The sequence below is a fragment of the Phyllopteryx taeniolatus genome, chromosome 18 (genome assembly GCF_024500385.1).
Source record: "Phyllopteryx taeniolatus isolate TA_2022b chromosome 18, UOR_Ptae_1.2, whole genome shotgun sequence".
NCBI classification, from domain to species: Eukaryota; Metazoa; Chordata; class Actinopteri; order Syngnathiformes; family Syngnathidae; genus Phyllopteryx; species Phyllopteryx taeniolatus.
Window position 1 is genome coordinate 10,012,482 of NC_084519.1, and position 27,738 is coordinate 10,040,219.

General features: G+C 39.9%; 1 protein-coding gene across 7 annotated transcripts in view; it reads right to left on the reverse strand.

Annotated features, from left to right (window-relative positions):
• Positions 1 to 27,738, reverse strand: part of lama2 (laminin, alpha 2) — a 160,762-nt gene that overhangs the window by 120,474 nt on the left and 12,550 nt on the right. For all 7 annotated transcript variants that reach the window (XM_061753381.1, XM_061753379.1, XM_061753378.1 and 4 more), the window contains exons 2-5: positions 11,332 to 11,502; positions 11,087 to 11,199; positions 3,981 to 4,032; positions 2,846 to 3,036 (exon numbers count right to left, since the gene is read on the reverse strand). In XM_061753381.1, the coding sequence (XP_061609365.1) occupies positions 2,846 to 3,036; positions 3,981 to 4,032; positions 11,087 to 11,199; positions 11,332 to 11,502 (527 nt within the window). The remainder of the gene's footprint in view (positions 1 to 2,845; positions 3,037 to 3,980; positions 4,033 to 11,086; positions 11,200 to 11,331; positions 11,503 to 27,738) is intronic.

A 27,738-nucleotide genomic window follows, 5' to 3' on the forward strand; every position in this document is an offset into this window, starting at 1 on the left:
TTCTGATAAGACTTGTATGGCAACAATTAAAACATTGTCAGTAGTTAAAGATTTTATGGCAACAAATTATCCATCTATCAATTTTCTATCTCAGCTGACTTTGGGCAAGTGACGGGGTACACACTGGACTGGTCGCCAGCCAATCACAGGGTACATATAGACAACCATTTACACCTAAGGACAATTTAGAGTCTTTAAAGAACCTAAAATGCATGTTTTGAGGAATGTGGAAGGAGGCCAGAGTACCAGCAAAAAACCCCAAGCAAGCATGGGAAGAACCGGCAACATGCATAGCATTCAAAATATATTTGATGTCAATAGGAGTTTTTGTTTTTATTTGGAAATAGAACAGATTATGGTCACACTTTAAGATAAAGTTGTGTGAGTAGAACTGTAAACTTAAGGACAGTTTTTATGCGCTACCACGGTTTACATAATTCTATATGTACAGCATAGAATGAGAATTATTTGCTGTCCAGTAAGAGCAATGTCAACAAGCAGCCGCACAGTAAGAGAGAGGAGAACTTCTGTCAGCCTGTCTCACTAATGTGGCCAAAAGCAACATTTGGCATCTGCCAAAAAGTTGTCAATTGTGCCAAGAGTGTGTGTGTGGCAAGGGGGGGAATACTTGATGGGTGCAAGCTGCACACTTGGAAGTAACGAAGGAGATGGCTGTGTAGGTGTGAACGTGTTATGAGTGACACTGTGCGTGTGTGCGCGTACATGTGTGGTGTGTGTGTGTGTGTGGGTGTGTGGGTGTGTGTGTATTTAAGTGTATTTGCGTGTGTTTGTGTGTGAGACACATAGCCTCTGACTCATTATAGTTGCACTGTGATCAGACGGCTAGGGAGCTGTCAAACACAAGCGCGCATGCACACACGGCACATTCAGACTCCTCCGTTACTTGCAGCTCTTGACATCTTCTCGCTCACATACCCTCCAGTGCTCTCCCACAGGACACACACACACACATATAGAGGACAAACACACTAGAAAAACACACAAACACTCACACCCTAGGGAAATGTGCACACATATCCAGACAGGCAACTACAATTAGAAGCCTGTGTAGGAAATGTAGATGTGTGTGTCTGTATCCTAAAGCATTCCGTTCATTAATGTCAGTTAAGAACGCTATTTCACTTTTGAATGCACATACACACGCAGACACCCACACACATGCACACACATAATTGTAGCTAACACTAATAATCAAGCAACCACTATCGTCATAATTATTTTACTCGTGCATTAAAATTTGACTGACTGAAATAATGACAGTTTTAATTATCACATCAAAAACATTCGTTTTTTTAAATGTTTTTAATGCCTTCTGTCCACCCTGGTCAGAAAAACAAAGACAGCACAACAATTACTTCATTCAATAAACATAATATATTTGTGAGTATTGATGCTTAAAAGCGAGAAGCTAATCTTTAGCACAAACATAAAACTATGGATCAATAATGCAGGTAATATAGTTACACAAAACAGAACAATAATTGTCTTAATGGGTAGGGTTAATGAATGATGTTTTGAGGCTGTAGATTGGGTGTCTCGCACTAATATGGTCCGATGCCCATTTACCTCCACAAACCTTTGAGTAAGCTTCTTGAGTTGTCTTGCATGGCAAAACTTCACTCACATTTTCCATTTTCTGTACCGCTTATCCTCACAAGGGTCGCGGGCCTGAACTGGCCGCCAGCCAATCGCAGGGCACATATGAACAAACAACCATTCGCACTCACATTCACACCTACAGGCAATTTAGAGTCTTCAATCAACCTACCACGCATGGTTTTGGGGATGTGGGAGGAAACCGGAGTGCCCGGAGAAAACTCACTGACATGTTGTGCACCATAATCTTGTGTGCACACTGTAATAACTTGCAGTACACGATAAGAAAATATTGATTTAAAAAAAAAAATCACCTGTCTGGTCTTTCGGTTCATAGAAGCTGTGAGGGCAAGAAAAAGTTAATCTAAAACATATACTGACAGCAATGGACACAGTGTTTTACCAGAAAAATGATCTGTCAGTAATAATATTGTGTTAAGCAATGTTTACACCAAGAGATACAGTTCAATTCAGCTCGCAACAGTACGTTTTGAAAAAGCAAACCTTGACCTGTCAGGATCAGATGTGCAGGCAGTTGTGTCAGATACTCTCCGGCTTAGCATTTTTATAACAACCGGTTCCACACAATTCCATTTGGTGAGTTCAAAATGGAAAAATTAAGTTGTTCTTTGAATAACTTAATTCGTGTGTGCGTGTGTGCATGTCTGTGTGCGTGTGAGTGTGTTCTTCAACAGTTTAGTGGGGCATGATATGAATGCGACACAGTAGCCCTTTTCTAACTGACTGTCCAACTTGTACCGGTAATTGTCTTTTTATATCACACCAGAAGATATATCCTTCCATCCTTATCTAATTATCTGCTTGCAGGATGCTGCGTCTCTGTATAAAAGCACTCAGAGCTGCGGCAATACCCCACCTTTGCCGGGTTTTGTTTGAAAGCCACATTTGACTGATTACTGGATTTCTGTTATGGGTCAGATGCTTCGACAGTATTTTGCAGGATCTCTGAGTAAACAAGGCCATAGTAGACAAAGGATTTTTTTTTTCTTCTTGGCATTTGGCTGATATAACAATAAAATGTTCTTATTCTATATCTGTTGTAGCTGAATATAATTGAAAAGAGGCAATTATCTGCAATTGTTCAAATAAACTTGACTTGTGCCACCCTTTTGGTACTGTACCACCATGTTTGGTGTATAATCAGTAGAATAATATAACTCATCATGGTATCTGTCTATCAAACTGTAACATAAACAACAGACATTACCTCTCCATTTTCCAAAGGGTGAATCTTGGAATAGAAAGCTGTGCAGATAACTTCATCATCTCTAGTATACGATGGCGGTCCTGTCCTTGGATTCATGTTGAACCTTGTCAGGCACTCCGTCTCTGTGAGGGCGAAGAACTGCCACGGTTCAAAGGTCACACCATCTATTGAACGCTCCAAGATCCAGTTACCTGCAGAGAGAAATATTTAAGTGAAATGAGCGCATTCATAAATGCATGTTTGGGGTGGAAATACACCATAAACTGACATAAGTATGACCTACACCCTGTTACCAGGTTCTATGATATTTTATTGTATTCCCAAGCTAAGGAAGGTATATGGTGAATCCTAACTCATCTGTGGTATAACAGCAAGTGTTGAAATAACCAATGTCTGATTATTGCAGTTATCAGCAAAGCTTGTACAAACACAACTCTTGAGAATAACATTAGCATTAATGCTAGTGCTAACACAACATGTCCACCAATAGTATAGACCAACAAAGTAGATTATCCAAGGTCATACTACACGTCTACATATTGTCGCTTTAATCGATTTTAGTTTGATCTCAATTGCATCCATCCATCCATTTTCTGTACCGCTTATCCTCACTAGGGTCGCCGCGGGGGTGCTGGAGCCTATCCCAGCTATCTTCGGGCGAGAGGCGGGGTACACCCTGAACTGGCCGCCAGCCAATCGCAGGGCACATATGAACAAACAACCATTCACACTCACATTCACACCTATGGGCAATTTAGAGTCTTCAATCAACCTACAATGCATGTTTTTGGGATGTGGGAGAAAACCCACGCAGGCACGGGGAGAACATGCAAGCTCTAGACACGTGAGGCCGGGATTTGAACCCCGGTCCTCAGAACTGTGAGGCGGACGTGCTAACCAGTCGCTCACTGTGCCGCTCTCAGTTACATGTTATGGATAATTTAATTTAATCAATTGAAAAAAAGACCCCTGTTGGATTGGATTATGGAATTTTTCCTGAAATGTTTTATTGTGCTAATATACTGTACCTTCTCGTGTACTTTATGTTGTCCAGGTTGCATGTCAGAATCAAAGCAATGTGGAAATGTGAAAGTGTGAGGCTGTTTGAATAGTAATGATGTGGTGGAACGCTTACCCGGACGAGGCGAGTTGGCAGCCTTAATGATCACGTAGGCTACCTGGAAAACCTGACAATATAAAAAAAGATTAATGATTGAAACTGACACATTTACACTAGACTGTTATTTAAGCACACTTGTATTTACATATGGAAAAAAATGACTATATCTCTCTGAAGAAAATAGGGAGAAGCCTGTTCCCCATTATTGGCATGTCTATAGTACATAAACTCTTGCACTTAAGACTATAATAATTTCTCAAAGGGACATTGGTGTTGGAGGGGCTTTCTTGGCTGAGATAGATGTCTCTCTCTAGACTGGAAGGTTCCAGTTTAAATCTCCGTAATCCTATTAAAGTATCCATCCATCCATCCATCCATCCATTTTCCATATCATTGCGCAAAATTAAGACATCCAAACTGCCCAGTTGAACAAAAACATAATGTAAGCGTCCTAAAGATCTAAAGTACATTAATGAGAATGGTCATTCAATGGGCGGCACGGTGGATGACTGGTTAGAGCGTCAGCCTCACAGTTCTGAGGACCGGGGTTCAATCCCCGGCCGCGCCTGTGTGAAGTTTGCATGTTCTCCCCGTGTCTGCGTGGGTTTTCTCTGGGCACTCGGTTTCCTCCCACATCCCAAAAAAACATGCATGCTAGGTTAATTGCCAACTCTAAATTGCGAATGGTTGTTTGTTTGTATGTTCCCTGCAATTGGCTGGCAACCAGTTCAGGGTGTACCCCGCCTCCTGCCCGTTGACAGCTGGGATAGGCTCCAGCACGCCCGCGACCCTAGTGAGGAGAAGCGGCTCAGAAAATGGATGGATGGATGGATGGATGGGGTCATTCAATGTTATAAACACCATATGTAGGCTAATATACAACAAGTCTAAATTGAATTCACTGCAAATGAGTGATATGGGCAGCAGTGTCATATTGCAGTGATCAGAACATCCATTGTGTGTGTGTCCTGTGTGGTTTTGTGTGTGAGTGTGAAAGAACAGTACATTTCAGAGTAACCTGATAGGAGTTACTCAAAGCCCTTACAAAAGAGTGACTTTTACATGTATTCACACCAAATAGAAGCTATCGACTGCACGGCACATCAAATTCTGTGCTTTGATCAGACAACATTGAGGAAAAGGATTTACTTCTAAGTCGAAGAATCAACATAGCATCAACAAAGCAACAACAAATGACACTCTCTTATAACTTATAACAAAACAAGTAAAAATGATTATCTTATGTTGTATAAGCTCCAATCCAACAGGCTAAATTACAATTTTCATTGTTTTGAAACTGACGAACTGTTTCTACATCTTGCATTTGAGGATCCTGTCTTGTTAAGGAATATTGGACCTGTTTCACTTAGCGTATTGTAGTTTGTTAAAATTTCTTTTTAGAAGATTCTTGAGGGGAAAAATATCTAATGCTAGATTTACACTACATGGCTCAAGTGACAATTCATTTTGAGTGGCACTATTTGGATATGAATCATGGCTGCCTACAGAGGAAAAATAAATAAATAAGAACCGCATGGAACCGGACATCTTCAGATCAGATCTCTTCCACATGTGGATAAATATTAATGATGTATTGCTAGCTACCGATGCAAGTTCAGTGTCAATTACAGCTGGGCGTCATCGAAATACACTGACGTGTAATGTACACAAACCTGCGTTTTTCAAAAAACAATACAAAAAAATATCTTCAAAACATCCCATCTAAATTACAGCAAAAGCATGAAACATTGAATATGGTCTAAAATATGTCACATTAGAGGTGTGTTGACCATGATATAAGCAAAATAAGTCATACTGTATTGCCAAAGGCGGCCAGTGGCGTAATGTGGGGATACCCTCATTTAAATCATTGGTGGGAAGAATCAGCCCAGGCCAAATAAATGCAACGTTTATTATTGGTATTATTTATGTATCATAGTCTTAAGTTTTCACTTCCCGGTGTTGATGCTCATATACGAAGTTATACGTTTGTGCACAAATTTCATTTGTTCTATCTGTGTAAACAGGGTTTTGTCATTGAAATATACATGTAAAAGACAATCAAACTGTATTTTTGTGGAGTGTTTTTAAGAAAACATAACTTAAATTGGAGAATGCCAATCACTCCTTGAAACTGTTAGTTGGACCTTAATATCTGATTCATAGTGTGTGGTGGTTGCATGTTCTCCCTGTGGCAGCATGGGTTTTTTTCCAGGTACTCCGGCTTGACTCTCACATAACCGCCGATTTTCTGAATGTGTGTGTGTGAATGGTCGTTTGAGATTGGCTGTACTACCCCTCTCGCCTGAAGTCATCTGAGATAGACCAACACACACTAAAGAAAATGTATGGATGCTTCCCTGAATTGGGAGTGCCTACCCCACTATGGAAATGAAATAATACATTTGAAATACTCTCACTGACATTTAAAACACGGTGTTCCAATGGATGGATTGAACTGGATTCTATGGATTTATTCAAATATTTTGTTTAGTTACCTAAACACAAAGATATATTGAGACACAAATCTATTGAGACGCTCTTTAATGAATTAATTAAGGTTCATAAAGTCATACTCGGGTCAGTTTGGTGTGAAAGAACTTGAGTCCTGACCCACCCCGAAGTAGAACAGAGATTGTTTGTTAGCCAGGCCCTCTCCCCCAACATCAATGACACGGGACCTTAAAAATGTTCTCCTGGATTAATGGATATAAAAAATTGCATCTTGCATCCATCTTGTCCAGAGTCTTCCCAGAAGACAGATAACTGCAAAGGAGGGGACCATATTTTTCTAACTTGTCATTACTGCTATATAAAACCAGCTAAGTACATAGTGGACACATGACACACTTGACATTCTCTACATATAGATGTACAGTAATAGGTTGAATCCTAACAGTCATAAAGGTGGATGGACTGTTTTAAAAGATACCTCAAACACATCTGGATGCTCTTATTAAAGAGACAAAAAAAGAAGTTCCCAGATGAAATCATCTGCTCTTGTTTTTCTCACTGATGTTATTAAAATGAAATGCTATCGAAGGAATAGCCATCACTGACAACTACAAGCTTGCTCATATTTAAATATGACAGTCCAACAATGAATTCATTGTCACAACGTACTCAAACATTTTCTCACAGTCCTTATATAAAAGCAAAAAATCCTGCTTTCCCGAATATTTAAGCATCAGAGCTAAGTGAGCACACTGAAGGGTTTGTTTTGTTTCTCCAGCTGACCATTTAAGGCCTGCATCCAGTGTAATTGGGTAGCCTGCCATTAAATGGACTGTGAGGAATTCCGGTGGTCTCTGTGAGCTTTGGACAAATAATTTGGGAGGAACAGTTGGTGTTTAAATATCACCGATGGGCATATGCTAGAATCTTTGTTGGCTTAAATAAAATGGAAAGATACTAATAATGTAACTTGGAAATTAGTCGTTAAAAGACCAAAAGGGCAACCCAGAGAGTTAATTGGGAGAATGAGGGCAGTCATATAAGTGAAGTGGGTTCTGGGATGCTAACATAAAAACATGAGAGAAGCTGACAGGTGCATATGCCACAAGACAGACCCTAAAAATTTACTGTCACTGGAAATGTGGTAACATCTCACTGGACTATTAAAAAGGTTTTTGGCCCACTTCTTAATCGTGTGACTCGTCCAATTTTCTTGCCTGCCAAACTTTCAGGCAAGAAAGTAGCAGATATTCACTGGAGTCATCTTATTGCCCTGTTTATACACAGAGACATTTTGAATGCCGCAGTTCTGTGTATAACAGAATGTGGAAAAACATTAAAATGGAACTCTCTGCATTGAAGAAAAAATACACAACTAAAACTGTTTTGTTAGTGTTTTCCACATCTGCCTTAATAATGAAGAGAATGCAGAAGAGCAAGACAGCGACGGAGAGATAAAGGCCTCTGGATCAAACAGATTAGAAAAAGGGGAAATGTTCTGTGTGTGTTTGTCTGTACACTTAAAGACATAAAAATGTATATGTGCCAACAAAGCTAACTTGGTAGGAATTTGGCCTTAAGCTTTTAAATAGTCTACTGCGCAAAACAACAGATGTTGCAATCTCTCACAGTCTTGCTTTGGCCTGAGCTGCTGTCACATGCGGGATGTCACATCACGCACCCCAAAAAATTTCATGATTTCACACTAAATTTCAATAAAAGTCCTAGAAAACTACTAGTGAGTACTAGAAAAGTACTAGAAAAAAAACCTCTTATAGTCCAAATGCTGAAATAAGAGACTGGTTCAATGATGGTTTTGAGATTGACTTTTCATAAGCAGGGTATATTGTTACTTGAATGCGATTAGTTATATTCCAAATTGTTGTCATTGAAATGTAGTGTGTTAAAGGATTTTTTTTTTTTTCAAAACAGCTGCAGAACAATGACTTGGCATTCTAAATTACTGAAAAATGGTAATCATAGTGAATGTATTATCTTTCAAAAAAAATCAGGGTTTGGTACTTTCCATTGGAATTTTATAATTGATCACAAAATCAAATTATCCATCTATCCATTCTCTGTACCGTTTATCCTCACTAGGTTTGCGGGTGTGCACGAGGCTATCCCAGCTAACTATGGACAAGGGGCGAGGTACACCCTGAACAGGTTGTCAGCCAATCGCAGGGCACATACAGTATAGACAAACACGTGACTGTATCTAACTAGTGATTGACATGGAGACCGCCAAGTAATTACTGAACAGTGGATTAAAGTCAAACTACTGACAGTACAGTCAGTCTCTGCAGGAAGGTGAGACTTTACAGAGGCACAAGCCACTATCGAGCAGAACAAGAACAACAACAACATCCTGGGGTAAGAAGCGGATGCGTTCCAGGAAAAGAGAATGGTCACCATTAGCTTTGTAGCACGCATGACTGAGATACTGAGTAATTGTATAATATTAAAGACATTTCATTCGTAATTGCTTGCATTACTGTCAATTTAGAATCCTGAGCAGATTATATTTGGAGGTCCCAAAAGGTGCAAAAGAGAAGGTCTGGTCATAAAATGCATTGTAACTGTTACAGGTATAATATTACCTAAATGTTGTTACAAATGCTTTATTCTATTGCTTTACCTCGCAAAGAACATTAACATACCCAACACTCAACAAGACTGAAAAAGAACCAAAGATTGAACCACAGATCTGCTTGATGGCCATATTAGCCAAGCTGCTGCACTAGGGCTAATAATGTACTGTCAGCATTGCTAAAGGGCAAATATTTTATTATGCATCCCTTCAGCCAGTCATCACACAAAAAACTCTCAAATCTAATGGTTATGTACAGGAAAAGATACTAAACTTAAAACAATTAGATAGTTGAATAATGTTTGATTGACAATCTGAATTTTCTGAATGAAAGACAGCATATACAGAAGAAATTCTAAGATGTAATTTTTTTGTGCAAGGGTGTGTGTCACAGTATTCAGGAAGTAAGGACATTAAAAGTGCTTTGACTGACAGCTGCTTTCAGGATCCTGATCACTCCGACAGCTTCTCCTCCCACCTCCCTGGCCCGTGACTCATTACACCACATTCATCAACTTGACTATGAATAAACCAGGCTGATACATTTCCATGATAACTGCAATTTACCTCAATTGTGAAGTGGCTAGCCCCTGGACATTTACTGGCTATTTCACAGCCTACATATATGTTAATGTTAATATTCATAAAAGGTACAGTAGCGCCTTGCTTCACAATGCTTTAAGCAAAGTCTGACACAGTGCTTGACCAACTTTGCTATGCTTCGGTTAACCCTAACCAGGAAAACTACAAAAATAACCTATAAAATTTACATTTTATATAGGTGCAGACTCAGCAACATAGATAAAAAAGACAAGAGTATTTGCCCTCGTTAAATCACAAGTTGCCAGACAAAGTCCATTCGCTCGATTGTGACTGCCCCAAAGGTAAAAAAAAAAAAAAAACACAAAAAAAAAAAACCTGGTGATCAGTCAAGGCTGTATTCCACCTCTCTCCCAAAGTCAGCAAGGATAGGCTCCAGCTCACCTACGACCCTACTGAGGCCAAGGACTATAGAAAATGGATGGATAAATACATATAATGGCAGAAACATAGCTTATTTTTGTCACCAACAGTAGTTTAATTAACGTATTACAAGTGCTACCTGAGTTCAAAACGAGCTATATAAAAATATATCACGAATATGAATGTGGCTATCTGCGATCTTTCAAAAAATACAAAAACAATATCTAGCACATATTTGCCAATAACGCAGTCAAGTGGGATCTAAAATGTCCTTCGTTACTAAGGAAAATGTGTCATTATAAAATAAGAGCATTGGAAGTCAGCAATGCCTCAGTAGGTGGTCGTCTAGAAAGAATGTCTCTAGTATTAAAAAGCTTTTAAAGAATCTTTGCATGGCAAATTGAGCAAGATGATGATTGCCGTCAACTGCCAAGCCTGCAGTCAACTGTTATAATCAATATTCAATCATTTCTCTTTGGCACTCTATGCAAGCTTGACTGGGACAAAGGAAAAGACGAGGGGTCACTGCACAGGTTGGGTCACCAACTCGCAGCACCATGACCGGATTTTCGAACTTGTGTCAGCTGTTTTCAAAATGAGCCTGACTTCCAAATAACTCCTTAGGAATTTTTGTTTTTTTTGAATGATGCAAAAAATGTTTTGATGCTAAAGAGGAGCTAGATTTACAGTGAAGAACTTCATGCCCAATTGCAATGTCGTGCCTATAGGAAATATAGTACACACCGCACACAAAAAGGCAGCAGCATAACCTAAATTTAAGTTGGAATGTGCCATAGAAGTGGTGTTGAAACACCCACATGCACCACTGGTGCAATATCCCTGCCCGAAACAAAACATAAGTGGCATCGTCAGCAACAACATGGAAGGCTTTTATCCTGGACACACACAGGCTTAAAAGGCAGATAGTCTCAGCATTATTTAGCACTAATCTTGATTTCCCGCCAGTGTGTTTATCTGTTCTGTCCACCTACACTGGAAGATTTCTAAACCAAATCAAAATTGAGTAATTTCCTCAATGTAGGATTCAATCTAGGTTGAGTAAGGCACACTGTTAGGATAAATGCAGTATCGTGAAAGTGTGATTGTTTTCTACCTGTTTCAAGTCCAGTGTTATCGTCACATAGTGGTACTCCATTCCATTCTTGATGGAGGGACTTTGCCACCAACGGTTCGTCCCATCAATGGCATATTCTATGGGGTGACGCTCTGTAGACAGACATAGCAGTACTCCTCCATCAATTTGATCCAAACAATTCGAGACACATCTACAGTAATTAATTGCTGACCAATTTTATGATTATGAGCTATCTTGAATATGTGTGTGAGACTCTCTCTTACCAAATGGTTTCGCACTGTTCTGATAGCAGAATCGACATTGTGGGTTTCTTACAGGCTGACCTGGTACATGTTCTACTAGTTTACAGAACATCTCTGGTTCAGATAGCCCACACGTAGCATTGGTTGTAATATCCGCCATGGACGCCAAGTTTAAAACAGCCGGGAATAACCCTGGGATAAAAAAGAAGACAATTACAATTACATAGAGCATTAGATGTTGTATCTCGATGTGCATTGAAAACAAAGTATAATGTGAGCAGCAGCATTTCTATGGAACACAAAGGACGAGCATACATTCTTAGTGTACAATATTTGTGGGCTGTAATACCTACGATATTTGTTGAGTTGGTAAGTAATCAATCCTGATCATCAGCGGAAGGGTTGTTTCTCGGACAACCCCAAAAAGTCTAATTTGAATTTACTCTATTATTGCCTAAATCAGTTAAAACCATCTATCCCACTGACAGTAAAAGCTGTTGTCTTTAAATTTGCCTGACAGTGCAGTTTTGATTGTGTAAATAATCATTTTGTAATCTCAACTAAGCTCTAGTGTGGATATCTCATTTATTGATTTAAGGTTATTTATATTAGTTTGTCATTCAGTGTCCTGAAAAGAGCCATAAAAGTGTCAAACATTTATTTAACGTCAGGTTGCCTGACTTCCGTACAGGGCAGGTAGAGTGGGTTCAGTTCCCACTCAGTGATGATGTGAATGAGGGTGTGAATGGCTGCCTGTCTATATGTGCCTTGTGATTTACTGACAACCAGTTCAGGGTGTAGTCCACCTTTCTTCCCAAGTCAGCTCGGATAGGCTCCAGTTCACAGTAACCCTGACCCAGATATGTGATATAGAAAATGTATTTGTTTATTCAACTACTTATTTTTTGGACACCAACTAAGGATGAATCAAATAAGTTCAGGAATGCTCACTGTGTGACAGTCCAGCAAACAACCAACACATACTGTTCATGAGAACCACGAAACCACGAAAATATCCAAGTCTGGTCTGAACAGGCCAAGCCATATTTAAACAGGTGCAATGACAGAAAAACAAACACAGATACATAAAAATGTAGTCTAGTCGTAAACAGGAGGAACGTGTGAACCAGAAGTGGAGGAAAGTGGTGCATGTGTATGTCTGTGTCCAGATGACCACAGCTGTTGGAGCAGATGTCAACACTGTTGAAGTGTGAAGAACATGTGAGATATCCTAATAATCTATGAATGTACAAATTCTCACACACAAATCATTCTGAATTTAATGTCCAATGAAAACTGAAAAATGCTAGTGTTTGCAGAAAATATTAACAAACAATAGGTAATCCCTGCACCCTAAAATTATTGGTTCTATTTTTGTGACTGGCATAGAACCGGCGCGGCGGGCGGTGTAACTCTGCGAGGAGGCGGGTTAGACTGGTGTTGGTAATTTCATAGAACAGTGCAGCCCGGCGCAACTAAAAGAGGGAGGTCTAACAATTATAATAATAACGTTTTCAAAGAATTGATTTCTACAATTATTCAGAGGGTTTGATGCCCGCTGTTCACGTATTTATGAATGGAATACATCTGACGTCCACCACACGTTTGCAGCGTTCAGAATCTGTCGACCTGCACCTCGATCAAAATCGCGTTAGACCAGCTTCGCTGGAAGTTAGACGTGGGCTCAGCAGGCGTAAATGTACCCTCACTTTGTGCCACCAAATTGTCACTCCACCAGGCGAGTCTCCAAGGACACACCCTCACCCAGATTGGCGCATAACGGTCTGCCAAATTGGCAAACGTGCAGCGAGCCTTGCGCTTGCACAAAAGAATAAGCCCGCATTTGCACCCTAACGCAGATGCTTTTGAATTCTGAACACTTGATGGGTTGCCATTACTATCGACAAGTGAAGATTCATTTTGTTGTGTGTTACCTTTGCATAAATGTCTGGCTATCTCTCCAATGGGCATACAGGGATACCGATTATGAGCTTGTTTATGTTTTTTTAACTTGTCAGTTTATGACCAAATCTCATGAATAGATGTACAGTATGCTTGAAGGTTTAGACTAAACATAGATGATGAATAGTGTATATTTAATCCTGAATGAAAGCAAAACAGCTAAATTATATATTTTTTTTATAAATTTAAGATTTTTTTGGTTTTCTGCCTAAGCTGCCATAGCAACCTGCTGTAAATGTTCCATTTTGTTATCATGGGTAAAACCTTTCTGCGCTTCCTTTTCAAGTTGAACAAAAAGGTGGGAAAACATCGGCGACAGGGATCGGATTTCAAATCCAATGAATGTCATGCACACAATGACGGTCTTGCCTTCAGGTTTGTCACACACCATTCTTGTCTCCCTGCCCTCATAACCAAAGAAACCTGCCTGAGAGTCACTTTATTACCCGTCTGTGCACTGTTTAATGTGTGTAAGAATTCCCTGCAATACTAACGGATCCACAAGTATAATCTGTAAAATGTCATAATTAAGAGGCTCAGCCTTAGCACACTGTCCTTGTACTCCAAGATGGTTACAGAGTTCTGTCAAATATGTGTACAGTAGGAGTCCATTTCTGTCCCTCAAGGTACAGTCTACACTAAACACACTATACCACATTAGTGGAGCTAATTGTTTCAAAGATGGAAAGTCCTAATAGGTACTTTGTGTCTATTTACCTCTTTGCTAACAGGCAACTCAAAGGTGTGCCTTCACACAATAAAGGTTAGGAAACACTGGACTAGAGAATAGTGAGGCATGCCACTTGATCAATACAGTCACTAAAACAAGACATTAGCAATGGAGCTCAAGCTAAATTAAAGCAGAAAATGTACCCAAGGTTTCTTTATTACATTGTGCAAGGAAACAGTGTTTGCGTTTTCTGTCATGAGGGGGAGATGAGTCTTCATATTGTGTGTAGTGTATCCTCCCTCTATGCGTGTGTATGTGTGTTTGATGGATGTGTTATTGTTGAGTTTTGGGGCTAGATGTAAGCGTGATGGAATAAAAAGGAGGTTGAAAAGGACGGGATCATCTCTCTGTGCACCTCCCTCTCCATCTGCCCATCCACCCTGAGCACTTCAGCGTTACAGGCTGGGAAAAATATGGAAAGATTGATGAAGATGCCAAGATGGATGGAAGAATTCTTAGAGAAGGATAGTGTGTTGTTTAAAAGGGTCAGGACTGGGAGAGGAATGAGGGATGAGTCTACTATAATCCTCTATGCTCACACATGTATATGGAGGATGTGACCACATCTACATATAAAGTTGTGTGCAAGCATAAACCCAAAGATGAAAAATGCTAAGGAGCAAAAAAGGACAATAAAAATCCACATCATCGACAAAGAACTCTCAGTGATCAAAGTACAGTGAAAACTCCAAAGTCCAAACACAATCCAATTTGTTGTATTTAAAAACAATGTGCCCCATAGCAAATTATGTACGTTAAATTGTTACCATTCTAAAACTACTGGCAATGTTTCGTAACATTGTAATATCCCTAACTGTAACACAACTGTAAAAATAAGTGACCTGCTCTCTAAAAACACTAAATAAGAGTCTAATTAAATTATTCACCCGTCGTTGATAACGAATGACGTAGGCCTAGTGAACAAAGATGTAACAATTTGTCCCATAACAAAAAATATTAATTTAAAAAGTCCAATTAAGGAAGAGTATAGCTTTTGTTACCAATTTAGCAACCTTTTCGAGACCCTCTATTTTTAAAAAAAGCGACACACTACAAATCTAGTGACTTTTTGTGGTATTACTGAAGACCTTTGGAGACTGAGACTCCAGAGCAGTAGACGTTCACCCTTCTGTGTGAACACTATACAAAAAGTTGTGTTGTCGATGTTCAGACAGGTAGAACTAGATGAGTAAGTAAAAGATGAATGGATAAACACTGCACTATGCATGTAGCGTTTATCCATTCATCTTTAGCCATATGGTAAAACAGATTTGAAGTCTCTTTTAGTCATGCACTTAAAATAATCATCTCCTATTTGGGATATTCAAATTTACTTAAAGCAAACAACAAACTGTTTTTGTAACTCTATGGCTGCCTAAGACGCTATCTGTAAAACAGAAACGGAACAAAACTAATTTCCTGTTTCTAACGGACAAGTCAATCGCCTCAACATACTCAGCTAGATAACACAGAAGAAGACAACATAGATATTTTTTTAAATCTTGAGCATCAATGATTTTAGTAAGAATAAAAGTTTTAAACAAATTGAATGATGCACTCCATGTCATTTCAAGGTATAGAATCTCATCAAATCAAGAGCACAGTAAAGTTTTTCAGTAATGGAAGTTTTAAAAAAATGTAAATGACCAAATTAATATGAGCGATTCAAGAAATGGTTAAGAAAGCATAAATTAAAGAGCTGAGGTTAACAACCCACGCAACAGCTATGCGCAAACATACTGTACAACATGACTCTCTGATCACAGCATATCGTAAGCTGATTTCAACCACACACTGCAAACCTTGACATTACTTGAGAATGCAAATGTCCAAATCACTCGGACTGGATCTTAACCCAATGGGAGAGGATCTAGATGAATGCAAACATCTGAAGGTTGAGGAGGGCCGTCATTTGCATGAGATCGAGGAACTTCTGTCAGTAAGGGTCTAAAAGAGAGAGAATTTGAAAAGGAACAACAACCTCCATCACCTCGCTATTCAGTGTATTCTCATGAGAATGTCCCTGATGAGAGTTCTGTGTTTTGTCAGAAATCCAAATCACTTTGGGCTCAATATACTAACTTATGCGCACAAACAACAATATGGACATTCAGGGGGACTTCCCTTCACAACAGAGTACTGTTCCTATGGCAACGTGATCCAAATTTGTCACAACCCAAAAATGTTGCAACATGGCGTAGTCTATCACTAACATACCCCAACACAATAGTAAGGTTAGAATTACCATAAATGTGCTTAAAACAATTCTAGGCCACAAATATAAGAGAAATAGAATTAAAAACAGTAAGTATGGCAGTAACCTCATGTGCCTTGTTGTGGCGCCTTAGTACGGTAGTAGTACAGTGGACTGACAAGTTTAAATTGTTAATAGAAAAATAGCACTGTCTTGTATAAAAATAAACAATAAAAGATCATGTTAGAAAATACTATTTATAAATTGTAATTACTGTAGATACTGCAGTATTTGTGTGTCGCATGTGTGCCTTTAAGAGGCGTGGGCTAGTGACACCAGGAGCAGTAACTGAAAAACCCCGACTGACTCCAGCTCCTTGTGAGTGTTCTCGTTTTGTATTTGTGTGTTTGAGTGTTTGTCCTGTTCAATTCATGGCGAGAGTGGCTCTCCTTACCTACATGCAAAGACACTATAGTACCTTCATTTCTCCATTTTTTATTTTGTTTTTCTTCACTCAAGTGGTGGCATCTCTGAAGTTCGCTTGCACCAAAGATTTGGGCTCGCCACACAAGGCAAAAACACAGAGACATACATTTGCGCTTCTATAGTTATACAAGCAGTTGGTAGTATTTCAATTTTTATTAAAACATTACTAAATAAATACTAAATAATCTTTTTGCCAGGTACACCCTGCAGGTTCAACCACACCTCATCCAGCCCAACTGGGCTCTTTCTGCAAGGTAAGAGTGCATGTGATTATCTCGTGATCCATGCGTGAAAGGGCAACAATCTGGAGAAGAGTTAATGACGTTCACCACAGCACACACCTTACAAAAATATTTTACTTAAACATATGCGTGGTGTGCCAAGTGGCCACGGTGTCTTGTTTCCATGGTTACATATTTCTTACTGGAATGTTAGGAATAATGATATGTTTCTAAATGCCCCTATATGGCTGTAATTGGTTGATATTGGCTCCCGATGGACTTAATGGTGGCTGATATAATGCAAGATGGTTGTCACTGCTAATTGACATGCATCTACAAGGAGGAAATGAATTGATATTTTGCGTTTTCCCATCTTCGGCCACTGCATTCTAAAGGCACAAGAAGGTGGTGGTCACCTTTATCATTAAGACTTAACCAAAACCATCCTTTTCTTTTCTAATAATCACCTGTCATCATTCATCATTGCCATTCCGGTTTTTGTGCCTGTTCCACGAATAGAAACTGACCTTTATGGCATCGCCTACCAGCATTCACCTCAATGCGCATATATAAATTGGACACATAATATTTGACCCCGATACTGTATTACCACCCAAAACCTGATGATTACATCGGTGGGAATTTCCTGACTCTAGCAACAGCAAAGCCACACGTCTACAGTATCAAATTAGACTGGTTGAAGCTTACTGTTACTGACTTAAAGGTGAAGGAAATTGCTTAGTGGTCTAAAAACATTAGATTGCTTATATACAAGCTAAATCTGACAAAGTATTTGACTCTCAAAGCAATTATGTGGGAAGTATAACTAATAAGAATAACTAGAGAATGCAGTTTCTGGAGAAATTAACAACTGTGAATACTAAAGAAATATTTGAAATGTAGTAGAACGAGCAGGATGTAAAACTTAAATACATTAATTATTTGAATAAAACTTGGCCCCAACCAGCAGATGTTCATAAATTAGCACCAGAAAAAACAGCGATAAAAACCATGAAATCAGATTGTGTCTGAAGCTCAAAAGCTGCTTCTGCAATACAAAACATCCAGTCGCTTCATTAAATCCCTGCAGCCAACTGAGCACAGCAGGACTCATTAATACTGTGCATCATTGCTGCTTTTATTTTTTTATAACTAGCTTTTCATGTTTTATTCATGAGGTGTAATAAGGGACAAATACAGTGGTAGAACATCTGGTACAATCAGATTGGAGTCACGATCTAAGGCTCTGAAAAAATGATAAAGGTCTCAATTAAAAAAATATATTTCACGCACTATTTTTCAATTAAACTGGTGGAAATCTATTAGAGAAAATAAATATTAAAAAAACGCAATACACAGTCATATGAGAGGCTGCTGGCTGTGCTACTGGACAATAATACGACCATTGTGTCTTAATTTGTTGGAACTATTGTTGTCATATTTCACAGTGGCAGGCAGGACTTATCTCACAGCTACGAGACTAGGGGTGTGAGTTTATTTATTATATCACATTGCAGAAAGAAAGTACCGTAGCTCAGATTTGGATAAAAATCTGGGATTCATCCACTGGAGGAAATAAAAAAAAAAACTTGAAAACCACTGCAGTAGGAGCAAAGGCTTTAAAATGTAGGCTAGATTTAGTCTAAAAATTGGTTGTTTTAAACCTACAGATACTATGATGCATATTTAGATTCGCATGATTTAAACATTTGATTGAGAACAAACCGGTTCTATATCCACTTTTCCTCATTGGGAGAAAACAGACAGACCTTGAAGATATCACATGTCAGATCTGTCATGTTTTGAGAGTTATCCCTTATCTTCTAACATATTGGAATAGTTACCGAATGTAGAAGGTCGCCTGCATTCATACATTTAACCATGAATTCAATCTTGGTAGGCTCAGGGATGTGACCAATTGAAATTGGAGCTAAAAACCTTCTGCTTCTTAGAAAAATTCGTCACCATTGGTCAGCAAGTTCTGTCCTTCAAAGTTGTTGGTTTCTAAATAAATTGTATAACTGTATGTTTGAAGATAATTGCTGAAAATATGTGCAAAGACTGCCTGAAGCCCCCCGTAAAATAGGCCTAACGATGCCACTGCTCCACACTACACAAACATATAAGCAAAATATATTGTACAATAAAATGGTGTTGGAAAAGAAATATGTGTTTTGGATTATTTTGGTGAAATTGGGGCTTTAGTACAGTAAGTGCTCCTTGCAGGACAAAGTCAGTTCATGCATTTTCTACTGCCTTTTCTGATCAGGAATGGAGGGATAAAGGGCTGATTTAGGACAAATAGGAGACTACAGTCAGGAATGGTCAACAGATTATAGCAGGGTTTATACAGTAGAGACAGACAAGGCTTCACACATGCACGCACGTACGCACGCATGCATGCACACACGCACACACACACACACACACACACACACACACACACATTTCATTTCAAATATAAAAATCAGTATTTGTGCAGGAATTGACCGTGATTAGTCAACCGACCCAACCTGAATGAGCTGCACAATATGTTCTTTATTAAATCTGGTGAGGCAATATTATTATGCAGTGGAATGGTAAGTAAAATATATATTGGTGGCTTGAGTCTCAGCATCCACTTTAAGGATGAACATTATTGCTACACATCATTGCTGTCAATAAATAGCTATGTGCTTCAGGTTTTCCACTTCAATCTTGTCTGTATGATGTGGTGCGATAAGAATTGGATGTATACTATAGTTTGGCCTTGACGGTCTCGTTCTACATCTGGTGGTCACTTTCCGCTCCACCTCGAGGGGTTTTAGGAGTAATGAAAACTAAGTCAACATCCTCCTCTCACTCGGACTTCCTGCCTTGGCATGCCGTCCAAGTCTGAAATGAAGCTCCAAAATGAAAAACACGAGCAAACAGTCACCCTTCGTAGAAATACTGTCATGAATTATTTATTAAACCAACAAAATAGGCAGAGAGCTCATGTGAAAGGCAGGAGGAATGACTGTAGAAAGATCAGAAAGGTCAGGATATTTCTCCAACCCACTTCCCTGCTTTTTTTCCAATTAGACTTCATTCCATTGACTATAATGGCAGCACAACATCTTTTGTCCTCCCGCTCTACCATACCACATGCGACTATTATATTTGATCGTAACAACGGCATGGAAATATCAGCATTTTTATAAAGGACAGCAAATGATCTATAATTTCTTAGCAAAAGATATACACCAATAAAGTTAAATGCTTCTGCGGTTCCATCCATCCATTTTCTATACCGCTTGTCCACATTTATACTCAAATGGGTCGCAGGTGAGCGAGAGCCATTAGCGGCTGATTTTGGGCGAGAGGCATGGTACACCCTTGGAGTGGTCGACAGTCAATCACAGATCACATTGCAAACTTACATTCACACCTATGGAGAATTTAGAGTCTTCAATAAACCTCACATGCATGTCTTTGGAAGATGGGAGGAAGCAAAAGAACCCAGAGAAAACCCACACAAGCACACCGGAGAACACACAGCCGAGATACAAACCACAAAACGTCAGAACCGCGAGGAAGACATGCTAACCACTTGTATAATTCAAAATGTAACCGAGTCCAAGAAAAGCATGCCTCAAAAGCTGCGCAAAGCAACCACTGTCATGCTTCAGTTACGTTTAAGTGTTTTTGGTTTTTTTGTTTTTTTACACTTTTGATCAGCAACACAAATCACCTTGGCATTACACCTTTTCGGGAGGGATTCACCTATTTTTATGCTTGAATGTAAAACTGTTACTTTGAAATGTTCTTTTCACTTTTTATGATGACAACCAGGGACTGATAATGGCCATTTCCAATATGCATTAGTTTTTATATTTTTTTCTAAATACAAATAAAAACATAGTGCTTGGCAGACGCAGTCGACAGAGAAGTGGTGGTGACGTGAGTGTGTTTGTGAGTCTCTTACCCTGCACATGCGCTCTCATTTTGTGTTTTGTAGTGGGAATGGTGTTTGCAAATGATGTCCTCTTCCAGACGGTCATAAAGTCAGACTAAACAGGAAAACCACCGAGTTATAGACGGTTAATCCCCCTCTCGCACAAAGACACGCACAAGGGGGGTTTGATGCCCTGTGCTTCTCTCAGCAATTAAATTTATGCTGCAGATAAGAAGGCCAATCATAAACCAAACGTTGTCAGGCACAGACATCAAAAACTGGAAGAATTCTAGACAGTCAATGAAACGCTTACATTCATTCAGCATCGAAAAAGTTACAGTGTAAACCCGTTATTTCCGCTCTGATTGTATTATTTTTATTTTTTTTAAATGAAGTAGAGTTTGAATTTTTATGCACAATTACTCCTGGATAAGTGGTTGGAGTGATTTAAGCCAGGTCGGGACGGTTAGTGGTAAATCTATCAAGCCGTGTTACGACTGGCCCCTCAGTTGCGCATACACACACACACACACACACACCTGATGAGGCAGTGATGAGGACATTGTTCAATCATCCCAAAGCACCTCTGAAATACACGTATGATTTAAGTAGGAACTCATCTGGGCTAGCCTTGCGTTACACTCACAAAGCCATCAGCCAAGGCTACAACACACACACAAACACATACAGACCTGCACAAGCGCACAAACAAATACACACATTTACACTGTCTGGGGATATGGGGAATATGTTGGGCTTGGTAATGAAAACATGCCATTGAGCAGATTTACAGGAGAGGAACTTGATCTCTGGCCCCAACAGAGATTTATTACGGGTGAAGAATCTAATATTCTCATAGTTACAACCACTATAACCCAACACATACATAGCATAGGCAAGAATGACAATATCAGTTTTGGCATTTATCTTTAGCTTAGCAATCACAGTCCCTCATGCTGCTGATTGCTAGAGCATTGCGTTAAAAGTCTTCCTTGGTGATACAGTCACGGTTCACTTATGGGCTGTAGAAGAGCATGTATGTGGAACACTCGTGTTCCACTTCTCTAGATGCATCTTGACCTTGCAGTAGATGAGGCTCTACAAGGGTACTAGAAGCTCATAACACTTCCATGTTCACAACAAAGTAGCGCTGAGAGAAGGTAGGAGTGTTTGCATGAGTTAATAACATGACGTTAAACCATTTGAAGTCAGATCTCAGCTCAAGCTCTACACGCCGGATTCTCAAAAGTCTTCGGAAGAGTCATTAGAATTTGAAATTCACACATTCGACAATACAATTTCCTTGTATAAAGCCGAGCAAATTGGTTGTTGCATTAAAAAGAAAACACCACTATAAAGATAATTTCCATAGTGTTGGCAGATCAGTGTTCATTTTTAAAGGATCTTCGCTGGCGTGGAAAAATTATTTAAGGACATTGGCAAGACAGATCAAATAGGCAAGTGGCTTTGGGATGACTTCTAGCTTTACAATGTTACATTTGAGTTTTTGTAGATCAGTCTGTGCACATGGTCATACGGACTGAGTGTATTTTGTATTTGACAGGTCAGGAAATAACATCATTTTCTAGATGTGGCCAGTGGGGTCACAAGGGATTGTGAGTAATTGGAAATCCAGATGGACGTGCATGAATTTCACAGAGGAAGGAGTTACCGAGGAGATTGAACTGAACAAACAAGCAACAACGTTAATAGCATTCATTTCGGTCTTTTCAGCTGTCATCTCAGTTTTATTTTTCTTATTCTCTTCTCCTTTTCCATTTTCTTCTGATCCTTGGGGTTTCATTTTTGTATTGTGCTCACCTGTGTTCTCTACTCACTTGACCTATGACTGATTCAAGAAACAGTCAAGTGTGCCACTGACTAAAGAATTGAGTGGGAGAGTCCATAGGGTACAATCAGCAAAGTATGTACAGGAGGAAGAGCCAGTAATCATGGGGAATATTGACAGCCGAGTCACACAAACTCAATCTTTCAGAAGGAAGAAAGTGGGTATGCGCAACATTCTTACTTAAGACTTATGGAAGCTTGCATCCCAATCAGTCTCTGTTAGCACTTTGCCGTCTGCAACTGGACAAGCAAAGAAGTAAGTTAAGCACTTTACAGCCTGTTAACAGATGTCAGCCAACAATTTGAACATGAGATACAATCAATCATTGCAGGCCAGAATTAATAAAAAGACAGATGTTCAGACGTTCATCAAAAACAGGGTTTGTACATCCGGTCACAGTGAAACATGTTTTCTCACTTGTGGCGGGTGGAGTTATACACGCTGTTGTACATTGATAGGCTGACAGGGAACTGTCCTCCGTCTCTGTTCGAATGTAATGAAAGGTAAGGGAGGTAATGTAAGACTTTTACATACACATGCCACAATGAGTTCAAGTGATGTCTGTGTTCAGTGCTCTCACACAGTATTAAAAAAAAAAGGCTATTGATCAGGAGAGAGCTGAACTGCAGGATGCTGACGCAATGATTTTGGCCACCACTGATGACGACACCTCTGCTAATAGCTGGTCTGAAGCTTGCGCTCATTGCCCTGGCATGGGAAATGTTCAAGGTATTGACCGCAGCAGAGATGTGTTTGACACTACAACATTTATTACAGTGTTAATGTAGTGTTTTCTTTGGGTCTTGGTTGTACCGGATTACATTTTTTGTCAACACACACATTACTAAAAAGTTAAAAAAGCCAAGACACACCATTCCCGGTGTTTCCACATGAGTTTTACTAGAACAAGACAGTTCCGACATGTTTCCACTGAAGTTCCAACAAAAGGTATGAGCTGCTCCCATTAGTGTGTATGAGTCTCTGTCCGTGCAGTACACTCATGTGTGTTAGAGAAAGTGTGTTTCTGTTCACATGTGTAGCATAGCACATAGCATTCATTACAGTGGCACTACGGACAAACTGCTCCCTAGAGAGACATTGATTTTCACCCAATGGATCTCACTGTTAGCAAAGCCTAATAGCTCGGTGGGTAATGGGTACAGGTTATGAATGAGCCCCTATGGGCAGGAGAGAGAATAAGGAAAACAGAGAAAAGAGATGGAGTGTCAAGAGGAAAAAATACAGGCGAATGAAGCAAAAGAAAAAGTGCAATCAATGAGATAAGAGACAAAAAGATATGGTGTATATAAAATGGGATGCTTAATTTGAGATTGAAGCCGAAGAGATTACATGAAGGTAATTGAAAAAAAATCACTGATATACCTGTACTAGGCCTGGGCGATATATTGATTTTTTTCGATTCATTTGAATTTTTTATTGCGGATGATTTAAAAAATAATAAACTAGATTTTTTTCCCCTCTTGCTTCCATAGCTTCCACCCTCCCCCTTTTTTCCATTACAGACTAGCGTAACAACATGGCTCCCGATAACGTAAGAAAAAAGTTCGTTCAAAAGAAAGGACATGGGGCGACAGATGTGGAATAGGTAACTGCACAGTATTAGGTCTGTTGAAAGCACATTGCAACGTAAGACAGCGGCACAGCAAACTTATTCCAGCGTTGAAAACATCAGCATCCAGCCGAGTGGTAGAAATTTACATTTTTACAAGGGAAACAGGACCGCTACAAACAACAAACTCCCGCTAAAAAGGAGCTTATTGTGGTGGAATCATTTATCGAAGGCATCACGTATGATATGAAAATGGGCACTATGGCGACCAATCACTGAAGCGGTCGCTTTGCACATCGCTTAAGTTATGGCCCAAATCTACAGCGTTTATCCACTTGCTGAAAACTGTCGACCCCACGTATGTACTAAAAAACTATTCACGCCTACCTAAATATCATATTTATTTTGTTCCGATATTCAGGGATACAATTGGCACTCTTTATCTTTTAAAACAAAGCTTTAAAAAAGTTGTAAGCTTGCAATTAGTGTTGGAGTGGATTTATTATTTCTTTGCATACAAAGTGCTATGCTGCATTTTATGTTTTCAGGAGTATTTTATTCAAGACAGACGTTTTGCACTTTAATTCCAGAAGGGAAGTAGGGGTTACATTTAAGTTTTTCATGAAGTAAAAACAAAACTTTAGAGTTCGCTGTCATTTGCACTTGTTGTTTATTTTTAGGCCATATCACCCAGCCCTAACCTGTACTGTATATTGATAATTAAGGGGAATGAAGGGAAAAAAGAGGCATTCCTAAAGCAATGTTTTTTCTAATGTTTTTTTCTACAAAAATTCAAAAATAAAATGCAAAGAGGAGTGAAAGTGGTAAACAGAAAAAGGACGCTGATTCTGCTCATTACTGATACACTGACTCCTCCATGCATCAACAGCTTGGACCGGGAGTCGGCCACGGGTAAAGACCTGCTGCCTCAGCAAAGAAACACACACAAATAAACAGGGGAGACTATTGGCGGTGGGGTGAGGGGGGGTTTACAGTCAGCACTGCCAAAGCAAGTAGATGAAATCTCGACCCCCGATTACAACACAGTTTGCATTGTGAAGTCATTCAAAAATAGCCTCAGTCCCTGGAAGGTGTCTGCAATGTGAGAAATGCCTTACACATGGACATGTACCCAGCAGCACACAAAAATTGTGTAAAGTGGTACAGTAAAGCACAGAATACAACATAGTTGTATTGCTTTCTGTATGGAGGTGATGATGACACGCAGCAGAGACATGTCTGTTGTGAAATACTGATGAAATGTGTGCATTGTACACACTACTTTAGACAAAATACGCTGCCCAGCAAACACACTAATATTTTCTTGAGCCGCCTTCAGCTATGATTACTACGCACTTTCCCCATGACATTATTTTCATTAGCTTACGCAAGGCCCCGATAAATATTTCCATTAAAAACTTGGCCAAGATCTTGCATTGATGATAGAAGAGTTGGTCTTCTGTGGGAAGATTATCAGTGGGGTTAATGACTGTTTCAGTGCTAAGACTGGGTCATTTTGCCACAATTTAACAAACCTCGCAACGACAAAATCTAAAAGTTATCGTCCTGGGATAATGCTGACATTAAGGTCACAGCAGCATTGTTTTAATACCTGTGTTCGGAGAACTTAATTTGAAGCTCAGCGTATACCCCCAAATATATTTCCCAGAGGGTCAGATGTTATTTGCTCAGCCATCTCGCTAAAGCATCCACAAACCGAGATAAGTCAGAGCTTTCAACATTTGTTGTTGGATCATTAACGACTGCTGGTTTGGCTGACATGGTGGCTTGTGTAGAGCCTCTTTGTTTAATAGTCTGTGTAGATGGTTTTGTATATATAGACCATATATATACACGTTTGTAGCAAGAACAGAATGAATACAGTAGAGTGAAAAAAAAAGAATCTTGCCCCATTGCTCATGTTGATTATTGGATTTCAAAGCTTGTTTGGTTCAGTTTCATAAGATACACGGATACATGAAGACACACATAAAGGGTCCCATAATATGCCCCCATCCCTTTTCACACAACATTCATTAGGGTAATGGAAACAGTGGCACAGTATGATACAGTTTGTTTGTGTAGAATGGAGCTGGAACCGCTACTGCACATTGATTGGTAGATAGAAAATAGTCCCTTCCATGTTACAATAGAATGACAGTGATGGAAAGAAAACAACAACGTGACGATGGAGGGAGGGATTTTAAAGCCTTCTGTGCCAACATCCATACTGTGATGTCACAGTATTTAAAAAGCCAATGTAGCTAACACCCATCCTACATATCACTAGTATCGGGCCAAAGCCTCCTATGTCTAAATTTGGTCAATTTCATATTTTTTCACAAATAGATACTATTGACCAGTCCCCACATCTTTTACAATGTAATGTTAATGGCTCAACAAACATGCTTTTAGTTCTTTTTTTTGTTTCCAGAAAAGTGATGGGTTTCCACCCGACGGCAGTGATATGCAACATGCGGGGGAAACACAACCCTGATCAGGTTTTACTAATCCGAAGTAAACTGTAACGCTTACTGGAAAAGTGATTAACGGAAACTGTTTGTATATTTTCTAAGACCAAAAAGAAGATCCAAGGTTACCCCCCCCCCCCCCCCCCCCCCCCCAGTGACTTGAGTAAGGCACAATGACAGCGTTCCTGCTCATCTTAATATATATTACGTTTCATCAAAAGGCCAGTAATTTTTATTTCTTGGGTTTGGGTTTCAAGTAGGCGGCACAGTGGGTGACTGGCTAGAGCGTCTGCCTCACAGTTCTGAGGACTTGGGTTCAATCCCCGGCCCCGCCTGTGTGGTGTTTACATGTTCTCCCCGTGCCTGTGTGGGTTTTCTCCGGGCACTCCGGTTTCCTCCCACATCCCAAAAACATGCATGGTAGGTTGATTGAAGACTTTAAATTGCCTGTAGGTGTGAATGGTTGTTTGTTTCTATGTGCCCTGCGATTGGCTGGCAACAAGTTCAGGGTGTACCCCGCCTCCTGCCCGATGATAGCTGGGATGGGCTCCAGCACGCCCGCCACCCTTGTGAGGATAAGCGGCTCAGAAAATGGATGGATGGGTTTCAAGTATCTTGGGGTTCTGTTCATGAGTGAGGGAAGAATGAAACGGGAGCTCGACAGGCGGATCGGTGCAGCGTCTGCAGTGATGCGGACTTTGTACCTGTCCGTTGTGGTAAAGAAGGAGCTAAGCTGAAAGGCGAAGCTCTCGAGAAGCTCAGTCATCTGAGAGAATCTCAGAGTAGAGCCGCTGCTCCACCGCATTGAGAGGAGCCAGATGAGGTGGCTGGGGCATCTGATTCGGATGCCCGGGGGGAGACCCCGGGGATGACCCAGGACACGCTGGAGAGACTACGTCTCTCGGCTGGCCTGGGAGCACCTCGGGATCCCCCCGGAAGAGCTGAATGAAGTGGCTGGGGAGAGGGAAGTCTGGGCGTCCCTGCTAAAGCTACTGCCCCCGCGACCCAACCTCGGATAAGCGGTAGAAA